The sequence below is a fragment of the Erinaceus europaeus genome, chromosome 3, assembly GCF_950295315.1.
Source record: "Erinaceus europaeus chromosome 3, mEriEur2.1, whole genome shotgun sequence".
Lineage (NCBI taxonomy): Eukaryota > Metazoa > Chordata > Mammalia > Eulipotyphla > Erinaceidae > Erinaceus > Erinaceus europaeus.
Genome location: NC_080164.1, coordinates 152,054,464 through 152,067,807, shown reverse-complemented (window position 1 = coordinate 152,067,807; position 13,344 = coordinate 152,054,464). Strand labels below are relative to the sequence as shown.

At 39.2% G+C, this 13,344-nt stretch overlaps 1 protein-coding gene across 4 annotated transcripts in view; it reads right to left on the bottom strand.

Annotated features, from left to right (window-relative positions):
• ATP8A1 (ATPase phospholipid transporting 8A1) overlaps positions 1-13,344 on the bottom strand; it is a 274,370-nt gene that overhangs the window by 70,390 nt on the left and 190,636 nt on the right. For all 4 annotated transcript variants that reach the window (XM_016193274.2, XM_007534775.3, XM_007534776.3 and 1 more), the window contains one exon: positions 9,862-10,034. In XM_016193274.2, coding sequence (XP_016048760.1) covers positions 9,862-10,034 — 173 coding nt within the window. The remainder of the gene's footprint in view (positions 1-9,861; positions 10,035-13,344) is intronic.

Genomic DNA, 13,344 nt, shown 5'->3' with positions numbered 1-13,344 from the left:
AAATTTAGTCATAGCTTCTATTATAATAGTACCTATATTATCCATTTATTCTTGATAACTTAATGAGAGCAATTATTTTTTTACATATTTTCAAAGATAAACTTAAGCCTGAGAGGTTAAGCAACTTATTTTTCTATTACTAAGAGGTGGAACCTAAATGAGACTCTAGAGTCTGATCTCAGAGCCTGAGTACCAGAGTGCATGACATCACAGGAATGGGGTGGGGGCAGTAGATTGTTTAGGAAATGATACTGAGAAAATCTGCCCACCATCCAATAACATTGGATTCCTTTTCCTTTATCCTGTATGCAAAAATAAATGTCATATGGCTTAAAGACCTAGCTGGAAAATAAATCTGTAGCTTACAGAAGAAAAAGCAGGAGAGTATCTTTTGAATGGTAAGCTCTTACTATCCAAAAAACACAAACCACAAAGGGAAAAGTTAATGGAGTTTGACAATCTGAAGGTCAATGATTTCTCTGTTCAAGGAAGACCACCAGAGACATAACTGAGGAGGGAGACAGACTGTAAGATATTTGCTATGTCTGTACTTAAAAAAGAGCCAATACCAGGCACACAATGAATTTTTGACATAAACATAAAAAGAGAAAACCCAGCAAAGAGTGACAGTATCCCCAATCATCTTCAATGTGCTACTTTTCTGAACAGTAGCTCTTACTACTGAATTTTTTTCATATTTAACTGATTTATAGAACTTGTTACCATGGACATACACAGAAACTACTGCCCTTTGATTATTTATAAATGTAATGATTATATTGTATTTGTTTACCTTACTGAATAACAGTTTCAATGTGAAGGTAGAATTTATTTTTTTCCTATTGTTCAGTGTTTGCGTTTTAGCACTTTATTTACTGGGTTGTTGGAAAAGTCAGGATATATTTTTTCTATGTAAAAATCCATCATAACTTTTGACAAACCAATATTTTTTCAGATAGAGATAAAAGGCAAAGAAGGAGAGGAGAGGAGGAAAGGAGAGAGGTACATTCTTTTTTACAATCCAATATTTTTTTCAGATAGAAATAAAAGGCAGAGAAGGAGAGAGAGGAGTAAGAGAGGGGAGAGAGATAGAGAGATAGGAAGGAGGAAGAGAGAGAGAGAGAGAGAGAGAAACTCCTTTTTCCACTGAAGCTACTTTCAATTTGATAGCATCTGGGTTTGAACCTGGGTTGTACACATAGCTGAGCAGCACATTATCTCATCTAACTGAGCTATTTTGCAGCCACAATTTACATTACTTTATGCGCTTGTCATACAGTGGTTACTGGAAAAATATTTGTTGAATGAAAGAATGAACAAACATTAATGGTAAAATTCTAAAGAGAAAACCTTATGTGACAAACCTGTCAATCTACCTGATAATCAGAGGAGAAAAAAATTAGAAAAAAAAAACACAAGAGGGCATTTCTAACGTACTAAGTATGTATGCATGAGATGCTTGTAGCGGAGCATGTTTACTTTGTGAAAACTCATGGAAGTGTTCACTATACTATGTGTTTTCTGTTTTATCAGAATTATAGAATGTGAAGTTCTAATTGTTGTGTGTGCATATATATGAATATGTATGCGTGTTTATGTGTCTGTTGGAGGCTTATCTAAATTGAGTCACATTTAAAATATAATGTTGAATCATTGTGGAATTCTAGAGCATTTAGAATGCTCATATATTTTTAGATCCTTGACTACGGGTTTGCCCACAATTGGCTACCATACCAGGCTATAATTTTCCGTGCAGTTTCTTTAACATTACTCAGTAAAGTTTCTTTAACATTACTCAGTAAAGAGTGAGTCCATTTCTCCTAATATTCGTAAGAAATATACTTGGCTTTAGTGATTACGTCACTTGCGAATGGCAGGCCAGGGTAAACCTTTTATCCTAGTCCTATGAGAGGTTCCCCAAGCAGAGATTCAAAGGGACACCTTGAATACTTTCTGTCACAGTGTACGTGCATTTAAATCAAAGGTCAAGGCAGACCTAGTTCTTGAGGAGCAAATGAAATGTTGAGGGTTGAGCAGTAAAACATGGACATTTTATGGATTTATAAAATATATTCACTTTATCCTATTTTAGTTATACATATATGAAAGGCATGTTCGCTCAACATTTCCAACATTTATTCATATTTTCTTGGAAGCAAATAAAGGGTTGACATTCATTAACAGTTTGTAAGACTTTTCCTGGCCAAACATCTGCTTGGCATCCATGGGTGTTCATTTTTTTTCTTTTTTTTCTTTAAAAGAATGTCTGTTGAGCATTTATTAGCTTCATTTGTGCTTTATGACTACATACTAACTAGGACATTTATTTTGGGAAATTCTTAAAGTTCAAGATCCCTAAAGACTAAAGAAGTAGGTCAGCCTTGACCCTTTACTTAATGCACACACATTGCGACAGAAGTATTCAAGGTGTCCCTTTGGACCTCTTCTTGGGGGACCTTCAATAGGACTATGGTAAAAGGTTTACCCTGGCCTGCTATTCCCAAGTGACACCACTCACTAAAGTCAAGTGTTTTCTTATGAATTTTAAGGGAAATGGTCTTAATGGGGGTTAAACTTTGATTAGAGATGTTGCAAGTAGGAAAAATGCTTACTTCAATTTAACTTCTGCTGTTAAGAAATACATGAATACATAAATTATGCAGAAGAATGGTGATTACTAGACAGTCTAAAAGCTGGAGGCTCTAGGCCAATTTTCAACCAACTGTCACAGAATATAAGTTTCAAGGTATGTATAAACTAAACTGACAACTACAGAAAAAAATGTAAAATTCTTTGAAAGACAGGATTATTTGAACTGACGAGGATTTCAGAAACCACATGGCGTTTAACGCACAGCAAAACTCTACTCCAACATTCCTACTTTCTTCTAGAGGGAATATTAAAAGAGGTAGAACAGATGCTTCCCCCAATTAAGTCGAGCCAAACAGTAGACAGACTCTTCTCAGCACAGAGTGACCAAGGAAAGTAGGGTTCATCCAAAAACTGAAAGGGCTTTGAGGGAAGTAGGGCCTAGAAGCTTTCAAGCTGGGAGAAGATAATCCAGAATGGGTGTGTGCACTGGGTTTCCTGGTTTTTTTTTTTTTTTCCTTCTTCTTTTTGCCAGATAAACTCCACTTGTAGCTGCTTTAGACATCTAAGTTTCCTGGAACAATGGAATAACTGCTCTGTTACAACCTCTTCATTTTATGTCACAAAAACCAAGACCAGAGAGATTCTGTGAGGTATCCAAAGTATAAGAGACATAGAATTTAATGAATCCCAAGCTAAAATGTCATTATGCCAACCATATAACCCATGAGACTTTGAGGCACAGCATTTTAGTAAATGAGATGAGGAATCAGTGACCTGCTAGCTATTATGTAGCCTCTAAATTTAGCTGTGCATACAAATTTCCACTAGTCTTGAAGCAGGACTCCCTCCCTTACCCGCTAACAGTCCAAGAAGTTTCAGAGAATCTGTAAACTCTTTCAAGTGGTGCATTCAATTTTATATGTTTGTGAATATGTGCATTTGGGATGTGTGTGACTGTGTGTGTGCAGGGAGCAGTGGTTCAGAAGGAAAGCATTCATAGTTTTCATTTGTTCTTCAAAAGAATCTGTATGACCACCCCAAGTGATAAGAAGGGTACTTAAACAGAGAATAAGTGGAAGAAGGGCCACAAAAGAGTTTGTTTCTAGTCAGGGAAACTTGTCAGAACTCAGTATATGGTCTTTATTAAACTACTCAGGCGAAAGATAAATGCACACAAAGGTAAAAACATAAGCTGTATAGCATCTATGAATACACAGAGCTTGACAGACCAATAAAACAGATTTTACTCCTTTGGCTTTGCATACTTCAGGATAACATGTAACCGTCACTTTGTAAACCAAAACCAGGGCTCCAAAGCCCTGGATAATTTTGGGGTGAGGGGATTACTCTGTCTCAGAATATTCCCTTCAGAAAATGGTGGTAAGACACATAATGACTACTGACTGAGAACAACTGTTTCTTTCAATTCTGTAGACTCTTCAGGGAAAACATTCATCTTTATAACCATGTCAATTAGGCAAACGCTAAAAACGCCTTCTGTTTTTTATGCTGATAATGTCGGGGAAGAAAGTGGCTGATGCAATTCTGAAGATGGAACCAATATCAAGAGCCTCATTATCCATTACAGGAAGTTTTCCACTGTACTTCCATCCTGGCTATGACATGGAGAAATCTGCACAGCAAAGGTAGAGTCTGAATTATCTCCATGTGTGGACTGATAAGTAGAATGCAAAGTAGCTTGGGAAATTAAAAAAAAAAAAAGCCAGATGAACTTGAGAAACAGCATCGTACTGTTGTCTGAAATAACATTCAGTATTTATCAGAGTATGTCTTAAGATGGAGTAAGATACAGGATTTCCTGATGGAGCATATTAAATCCCCCGAGAAGCCAAGAGTGATACTTGTACTTAATTATAAATAATGGCTACAGAATTGTCTCCCTATTCCTCCTTGTGACAGAAGTAATATCAGGGAAGTTATACTTCTAGGTCAGTAAGTTAAATGACAAGGAGATGGACTGTGCTTTGCCAATAGTTTCAGCTCTAAGAGGGACCAGGTCAGGAAAGTGCACAGACAGAAATTGGGCAGTGGCTTTTGATGTAATTAGGGGTTTAGATGAATTCTCTGCTCTAGAGCAGAGGTTGAACCACAGTGCTATGGGAAAAGAAAGAATGAGTACAAGTAGAAGGAAAAAAAACTGAGCAGAGACATTTTAGTTAAAAAAAGCTGTAAAACTTAGTATCTGCAAAGGGACTGCCTAGTCCTGAAATTTCCATAAAGCAGGATGGAAGGAGGTAGGGGCCACACACATCTTTGTAAACTCAGTTTCAGAGCTGAGCTGCATGTGCAAGGCAGAGTGTGAGCCTGGGGCCTGGAGGAGCCCTCAGGTCCATGTGACCTGTGAGAATCCAGAACAAGGATCTCGGTCGGGAGGGAATTTCACAAGAACTTTTTTTTTTTTTCTTTTTCCTTCCTTGGACTCCGCAATCTAGTTTTTTTCTTTCCCTCTGCTATTGTTTAATTTTGTGGTTCAACTTTTTGAAGAATGATGGGAGGTACTGTGTTAAGCAATGCACTAAGAATGTGGCTCAGCTGCAGTGATGAAAACTGGCCTCCCACATCTTTCAAACCAACTGTGAGTCTACGTAGAGCAAAAAGGAGGGAAGGCAGATGAGGAAGAGGAGTTGAGCAGGAAGGCAAGTCATCCTTGTCTGTGTAGTACCTGCACACAGCACACAACAGGCACAGAACAAATGCTGGGTCAAGGGCACTGATCATTTTATCAAGATTATCTTGTGTGCTTTTCTGTTTCCAAATAGGAGCCAGCAGATCGATGAAAGAGCTTTTGAGCAATCTTTTGTTGTGAATGCATTAATGAAATATGAGTAAACAGCCAACTGGGAGAATGTCTGAGTTGAACATTATTAAGATTTGATCGAGAGATTAGCCAAGAACTAAAGAAAATCCCAGAAAAGCAAATTATATTTTTTTCTTTTTTATAAACATGAGGATTCTGGGCACAGGGAGGTGGGGAAACAGTAGAGTATAAACCTCTGCATGAGGCTCTGGGTTTGATCCCCTTCATGGTATAAAATGCTGCTGGTATGAAATCTTTGTCTCTCTTTTAAAAAATAGAAAGAGTTTACAATATGAAACTGAGACAATCAAGATAAAATAATTTCTTTTTTTTTTTAATATTTATTTTCCCTCTTGTTGTCCTTGCTGTCTTTTTATTGTTGCTGTAGTTGTTGTTGTTATTGATGTCATCATAGTTGAATAGGACAGAGAGAAATGGAGAGAGGAGGGGAAGACAGAGAGGGGGAAAGAAAGACAGACACCTGCAGACCTGCTTCACCACTTGTGAAGCGACTCCCCTGCAGGTGGGGAGCCGGGGGCTCAAACCCAGATCCTTATGCCGGTCCTTGCGCTTAGCGCCACGTGCACTTAACCCACTGCGCTACCGCCCGACTCCCCAAGATAAAATAATTTCTAATTCTCTTCATGATTAAGAGGCTTACTATTTTGGTCCGGGCAGTGGTGCAGTGGATGAAGCACTGGCCTTTCAAGCATGAAGTCCTGAGTTCGGTCCCTGGTAGCACATGTACCAGAGTGATGTCTGGTTCTTTCTCTTTCTCCTCCTTCTCACTAATAAATAATTTTTTTTTAAAGAGGCTTATTATCACCAATACTGAAAGTCTGGATGATGGGGCCAAGTGGTGGCACACTTGATTAAGCGCACATGTTACAAAGTGCAAGGACCTAGGTTTGAGCCCCAATTCTCACCTGCAGGAGGAAAGCTTTGTGAGTGGTGAAGCAGTGCTGCATGTGTCTCTCTGTCTCTCTCCCTCTCTATCACTCCCTTCCTTCTCAATTTCTGGCTGTCTCTATCCAGTAAATAAATAAAGGTAATACTAAATTTAAAAAAAAAACTATGGACAATAATTGTCCAGGAGCTATCAATATTATTTACTTATATGTACTATAAGGAAGACAAAAAGTGAGTAATTAGATACCTGAGCATAGTAAGCAACTCTTAATTCTCTGAGTATGATATAATTTTATAGGCTAAAATGATAGTTTTTATGTCTTTTATTTTTATTTATTTTTTATTTATAAAAAGGAAACACTGACAAAACCATAGGATAAGAGGGGTACAACTCCACACAATTCCCACCACCAGAACTCCGTATCCCATCCCCTCTCTTGATAGCTTTCCTATTCTTGGCCATCTATTAAGCAAGGCTTAACTTACATGTTACAAAGTATATTTCTTTATTTTTAATACTTTATTTCCTTTTGTTGCCCTTGTTTTACTGTTGTTATAGTAGTAGTTGTTGTTGTTGGATAGGACAGAGAGAAACACAGAGAGGAGGGGAAGACAGAGACAGGGAGAGAAAGACACCTGCAGACCTGCTTCACCACCTGTGGAAGCGACTCCCCTGCAGGTGGGGAGCCAGGGGCTCGAACCAGGATCCTTACACCAGCCCTTGCGCTTTGCACCATGTGTGTGCTTTACCAGCTGCGCTACCTCCTGACTCCCACAAAGCATATTTCAACTGAAATTTAGGAAACAGAACAAATAATTTATATGCTGGAAATAACACTTATTTAGACAGAAGGTAAAAAGTGGAAACACACACATATACACACGGTGTAGGGAACAGGAGAGAAACTAAGGCACTGCTTCCACTGCTTGGAAGGATTCTTACTTGCATAGTGTTTCTAAGTGGGGGCTGGGACTCAAAACCAGGCTTTGTTCATGGTAAAGTGTGTACTCTACCTGGTGAGATAGCTCTCAACTCCAATCCTTTTTTAAATGAATAAAGCCAAGAAAAAACGTGGCTTAAAAACCTTTCTTTTGTTAGCAACTAAATTTTAAAAGGAAACAAAGTAAATATTAGAGTTTTAATAAAGATAATGCTTTAGGGAGCTGAGTGGTAGCACAATGGATTAAGAGCACATGGCTCAAAGCACAAGGATCAGTGCAAGCATCAGAGTTCCAGCCCCTAGCTCCCCACCTGCAGGGGGCTCACTTCACTGGTGGTGAAGCAGGTCTGTAGGTGTCTTTCTCTGTTCCTTTCTGTCTTCCCCATCTCTATTTTTCTCTGTCCTATCTAACAACAATGGCAACAAAATGGGGAAAATGGCCTCTAGGAGCAATGGATTCATGGTGTAGGCACCGAGCCCCAGCAATAATCCTGGTGGCAAAAAAAAAAAAAAAAAAAAGATAATGCTTTAAAAAAGGCTATGCTCAAGTCAGAGGCAACCAGTGGCACAGCTGTTTACAAGACAGTGAGTACTATACAGCAAACCCTAACAAAAGGACTTTTCAAAGTTAACCCAATTACCAAATAATGTGATGATAACATTAACTATCCATTGTCTTTTGGAACCCTAAGACAGCAGGAACCTCACATCTCCACTATAGAGCCTGTATTTCTCCCAGTCCTGGAACCTTAGGATAAGGCCTACTTTCCCTCATGCCTCTCCCAATCCTTATCAAATAATGTTGCATCTGCCGATCGCAACCTAATCAACGCAATGATTGCCACCTCAACATGCTTTAGCTCAGACTGTGTCCAGAGACTTCAGGTGTGGAATGACAACCCTTCAGCTTCATTACTCGGTGAGACCTTTCCTTTCATAGCATTCTCTAATTCCATCCCAGGTGGATCACTTTCTAACAAAGTCCCAAAACCTAGATATACACCAGGTTCTGTGAGAGAGAGCATATGTTCACACGTATCCATAAACAAGTACAAAATATATACCTGAAAGCAGAAGTATACTAGAGTTTGCAGTGAGCACACCCCTAACACTTCCTCTCCACTATTCCAACCTTTGGGTCCATGATTGCTCAACAATTTGTTTGGCTTTGTATGTTAACTCTCTTTTCAGCCACCAGGTTCCAGATGCCATCAGGATGCCGGCCAGGACTCCCTGGACTGAAGACCCCACCAATGTGTCCTGGAGCTCCGCTTCCCCAGAGACCCACCCTACTAGGGAAAGAGAGAGGCAGACTGGGAGTATGGACCGACCAGTCAACACCCATGTTCAGCGGGGAAGCAATTACAGAAGCCAGACCTTCCACCTTCTGCAACCTACAATGACCCTGGGCCCATGCTCCCAGAGGGATAGAGAATGGGAAAGCTATCAGGGGAGGGGGTGGGATATGGAGATTGGGTGGTGGGAATTGTGTGGAATTGTACCCCTCCTAACCTATGGTTTTATTTATCCTTTCTTAAATAAAAAATAAATTTAAAAAAGGCTATGCTCAATACATATATTCTGAGAAATCCTTCAGACACACTACTATCATTTCCAAGTGAAGATAGATAGCAATTTGAGAAGCTGCTGTACAGGACCTAGTCTGACAAAAATGCAAAGATCCAGTGGGTGACTAAGAGGAAAGTCCTTAGGCTTCATGGTGAACAAAAGGAAAATGATTGGATATAATCATGACTACACTTCAGACTTTAGGAAGAGATAGTTTAAATACTTACACAATGAAATACAGCAAGAAGTGGAGTTACATGATTTACAAAAATACAATTTTATGGATTAGGCCTTGCTAACTCAAAACAGATTTCACTTAAGGATACAGGCAATATTATAAATTAGAGGGTAAAAGACTGTGCAGTCAATAATTATTTTCCAAGTAGCTGAGCCTTCAGGCAGCTAAAGGCTCAGCTATGTAGAAAATGACTCCGTTCCTCTCATCATGTGATTCGCCCAAATAAGTCCAACTCTAAGAGTCAAAGATTTAAGTATAGAATACATAAAAATACTAAAAAATAACTCAAGAGGAATGCAAGTAAACACAGAATGCCTTCAAACACAGAAAATGGCAAGATGTATTAATTCAATACATGGACAATGAATACTGTCAGGGCTCATTTAAAAAAATTCTGCTAATACATTCTATACCGACTCATCAAAAGCATCTTATCTATGACTACATTAGTAAATACCTGGCTTTTATAAATCAGGGACAGAATAACTTCAATAAAGTTTGAACATTATGGGGGGGCTAGGTGGTGGCACACCTGGTTGAGCGCACATGTTACAATGCACAAGAACCCGAGTTCAAGACCCTGGTCCCCACCTGCAGGGGGAAAGCTTCATAAGTGGTGAAGCAAGGCTGCAGGTGTCTGTCTGTCTCTCTTCCCCTCTAAATCCTCCTTCCCTCTCAATTTCTGATTGTTTTTATTCAATAAAGATAATAAAAAATTTAAAAAGTTTGAACATTATAAAGTTAAGGATAAAACTGTTCTTTCCTGAAATCTGACAATATGAAAGAGTACTTACCTGCAGCAAATAACAGCTTTGCATGACAGAGCTAAGTCCAGAAAATATTGTCGTACTCCGAAAGTTAAGGCATATTTGAGGGTTTTCCCATCAATTATGAGAGCAAAATCATTCTCCTTCTGAAGAGCATCACCAAGGGTAGTGCAATGACGGCTAAGAGTTTCCCGTGTTCCCTGTAAAAATCAAACCGACAAAAGAAATTTCTTCAACATTTACTGCCACTTGTTCTACAAAGATGTCCTAAGGATAGATGGCAATTTCACTTAGTTATTTTTAGTGTTTTCTCAATGCTTCCTAGGGCTCCCACATACCTCCACTCTTTTGATTTTCAAAAGTCCCTCAAAGGACACTGAACAAGTGTTAATAGAAGGAGTAGGTTACCAGCTGAAAGTCACAGGCTGGTTTCTGGCATAGTTGGGACAGATTACAACCCACCCATACGTCTGAAATTTTTCTGACCACACAATCACAATACTGGGCCATGAAATGGCTCCCTTGAATAGTATGCTACTTTGACATGTGCACAACCCTGGTTCCAGTCCAGTCTATATTGTACTGAAGGAGGCTTTGGTGCTGTGGTATCTTTTACTCTCTTTCTGTCTAAAAACAAACAAACATCAATCACAACACTGAGAAAATATTTTCAGTAAATTATCTTAAGGACTAGCAATCTTGCCCTAATTTATGAGCTAGTCAACAATGCTTAGCCATGAATCAAGGGAAAATTTGGAGAATATAACTTAGAAAATTATCTGTCAGTATTCTTTTAGATGTACTCAATGCTACTGAAAACTCCCAGAAACCAAGAAGAGGAAATGCAGTATCTATACTATCTTGCCATTCATGAATTGGCTTCTCTAACTTTAATCATGATTTCGTGCCCCTGGTCCTCACTTGTGGTGAAGTAGGGCTGTAAGTGTCTCTCTACCTCTCTCCCCCTCTGTCACCACCTTTCCTCTCCATTTCTGGCTGTCTCTATCTAATAAATAAAGGTTAAAAAACAAATTGTTTGGCTTCGTATGTTAACTCTCTTTTCAATCACCAGGTTCCAGATGCCACCAGGATGCTGGCCAGGCTTCCCTGGATTAAAGACCCCACCAATGTGTCCTGGAGCTCAGCTTCCCCAGAGACCCACCCTACTATGGAAAGAGAGAGGCAGACTGGGAGTATGGACCGACCAGTCAATGCCCATGTTCAGCGGGGAAGCAATTACAGAAGCCAGACCTTTTACCTTCTGCAACCCTCAACGACCCTGGGTCCATGCTCCCAGAGGGCTAGAGAATAGGAAAGCTACCATGGGAGGGGGTGGGATATGGAGATTGGGTGGCGGGAATTGTGTGGAGCTGTACCCCTCCTACCTTATGTTTTTGTTCATTAATCCTTTCTTAAATAAAAAATTTAAAAAAAAATTTAAAAAATCATGATTTCATGATGCTGGGTTTTAGTTGGAGATGGTGACATGGGGTTTGGTGATCTTGAAAGATCAGGTAAAAGAACGTCTTCTATCAATGAAAATTCACTTTTAGGCACAATAGAAACATTTAGTATCAAGAAAGCTTTGTTCACCTCAACTATATACAGGAGTTGTATTACTCTGAATCAAGAATTGCTTTCCTAGTTCTTCAAAGGCAAATAGGTTTCAAGATACTTATTCCCCCCCTTCCCAAATCCTATCAACTAAATGGGACCAGTTTCCCATTTCACAAGAGCACTCATTTTGTAAAGAAGCAGAACATAGACTCTGCATATGAAAATAGAAGAAATAAAATAAAATAAAATAGAAAATAGAAGAAATGATTGCTTTCCTTGTATGGTTTTGTTCTGAGTTCCAATTTAGGAATATGGTACTGTCATTTCACAGCTATTTTCACAGTGAGGGAAGCATAGGCAGAAGCAATTAAACATTCCTATTTGGAATTTTTAAAAGTGTTTTTGCACTCATACTTTAAATGTGGATGACTCACACTATGCTGTGGAATTTCAGAATCTGTTCATCAGAACAGTAGGATCACACTGCACTGTAAAGTAAAGCTCCCCGACCTTTGGAATAGCAGAAGTCACTTAACACTTCTCCTGTTCCCCACAACACACAGATTCATGAAGGACCACCACACAGCAGCAAACTTTGCAAACTTTTCTAGTTTTACTTCCTACCAGAAAGGAAGTGGCAGGTTTAATTTACAGGCCTCACCCTCTTTTTTTTTTTTTTTGAGGGGGGGGCTGCCAATTCTTGGCCCAAGAGGACTGGAGATGGAAAATATCTGTAAAATTTTGCAAATAAAGTTCACCAGTGGCAATATACATAGGCTAAACAAACAAATAAATCAATGGATGTGAAGTAGTGGAAATAAACTCCAAAAACATTTAGCACATACCAGGCACAGTGCTAAATAAGGATTGCAGAGATTAAGACAAGAGTTTAGTTAGATTTATTTATGTATTTTTAATTTTTTTATATTTATTTATTTATTTATTTATTTATTCCCTTTTGTTGCCCTTGTTGTTTCATTGTTGTAGCTATTATTGTTGTTATTGATGTTGTTGTTGGATAGGACAGAGAGAAATGGAGAGAGGAGGGGAAGACAGAGAGGGGGAGAGAAAGGTAGACACCTGCAGACCTGCTTCACTGCCTGTGAAGTGACTCCCCTGCAGGTGGAGAGCTAGGGGCTTGAACTGGGATCCTTATACCAGTCCTTTCGCTTTGTGCCACGTGCGCTTAACCCACTGCGCTACCGCCTGACTCCCATAGTTAGATTTATTATTATCCCTCTCACCACATTATTTCTGCTCCCATTCTACAGATGAGAAACAGGAGAGCTAGAGCTTCAATTCCTTGCCTAAAAATACACAGTGAAACTGCAGAGTTAAACAAAATCAGAAGAATTAAATTTCTGGGTTAGTTTGTCTTTCTCTACCTAATCCAGCAAAAACAAACCCAACCCTAGACAGTCAGTCCCAGGGACACCACGTCGTAACTGGAAAGCCCACACTATCCCCTCTCATTTCCCTGGAGCCCTCCTCCTCATCTGTCTCTCATCTTGTCTTTACCACCAACAGAGATTGTTCCTTGTAAAACAAACTTGAAATATAAATCATCTCTCTTTTTGCTCAAAAAATTTCAATGACTTCTTACTGCCTATGTGACAGAGCTGAAACTTCTAAAAGTATTATTTAAATAACAACAAAAAGAGTTAAGGCCAGCCACAAATTAAGCTCAACTAACTTTTGGCCACATTTTTCTTCATAATCTTGACTCCTTTATTCCCTGTCTCTGGAATGCCCTTCCTCACCACTGTCTGAACTCAGCAGGCTCTATACAGTCTTCTCATACAATTTCCATGATACTTAGAATTACACACACACGGGAGAGAGAGAGAGAGAGAGAGAGAGAAAGGGAGAGAGAAATGGAGAAAGAAATCAGTACTGAAGCTTCCTTCAGCTGGGCTAGAACCTGAGTTGTACAGATAGCAAAGCAGTACACTT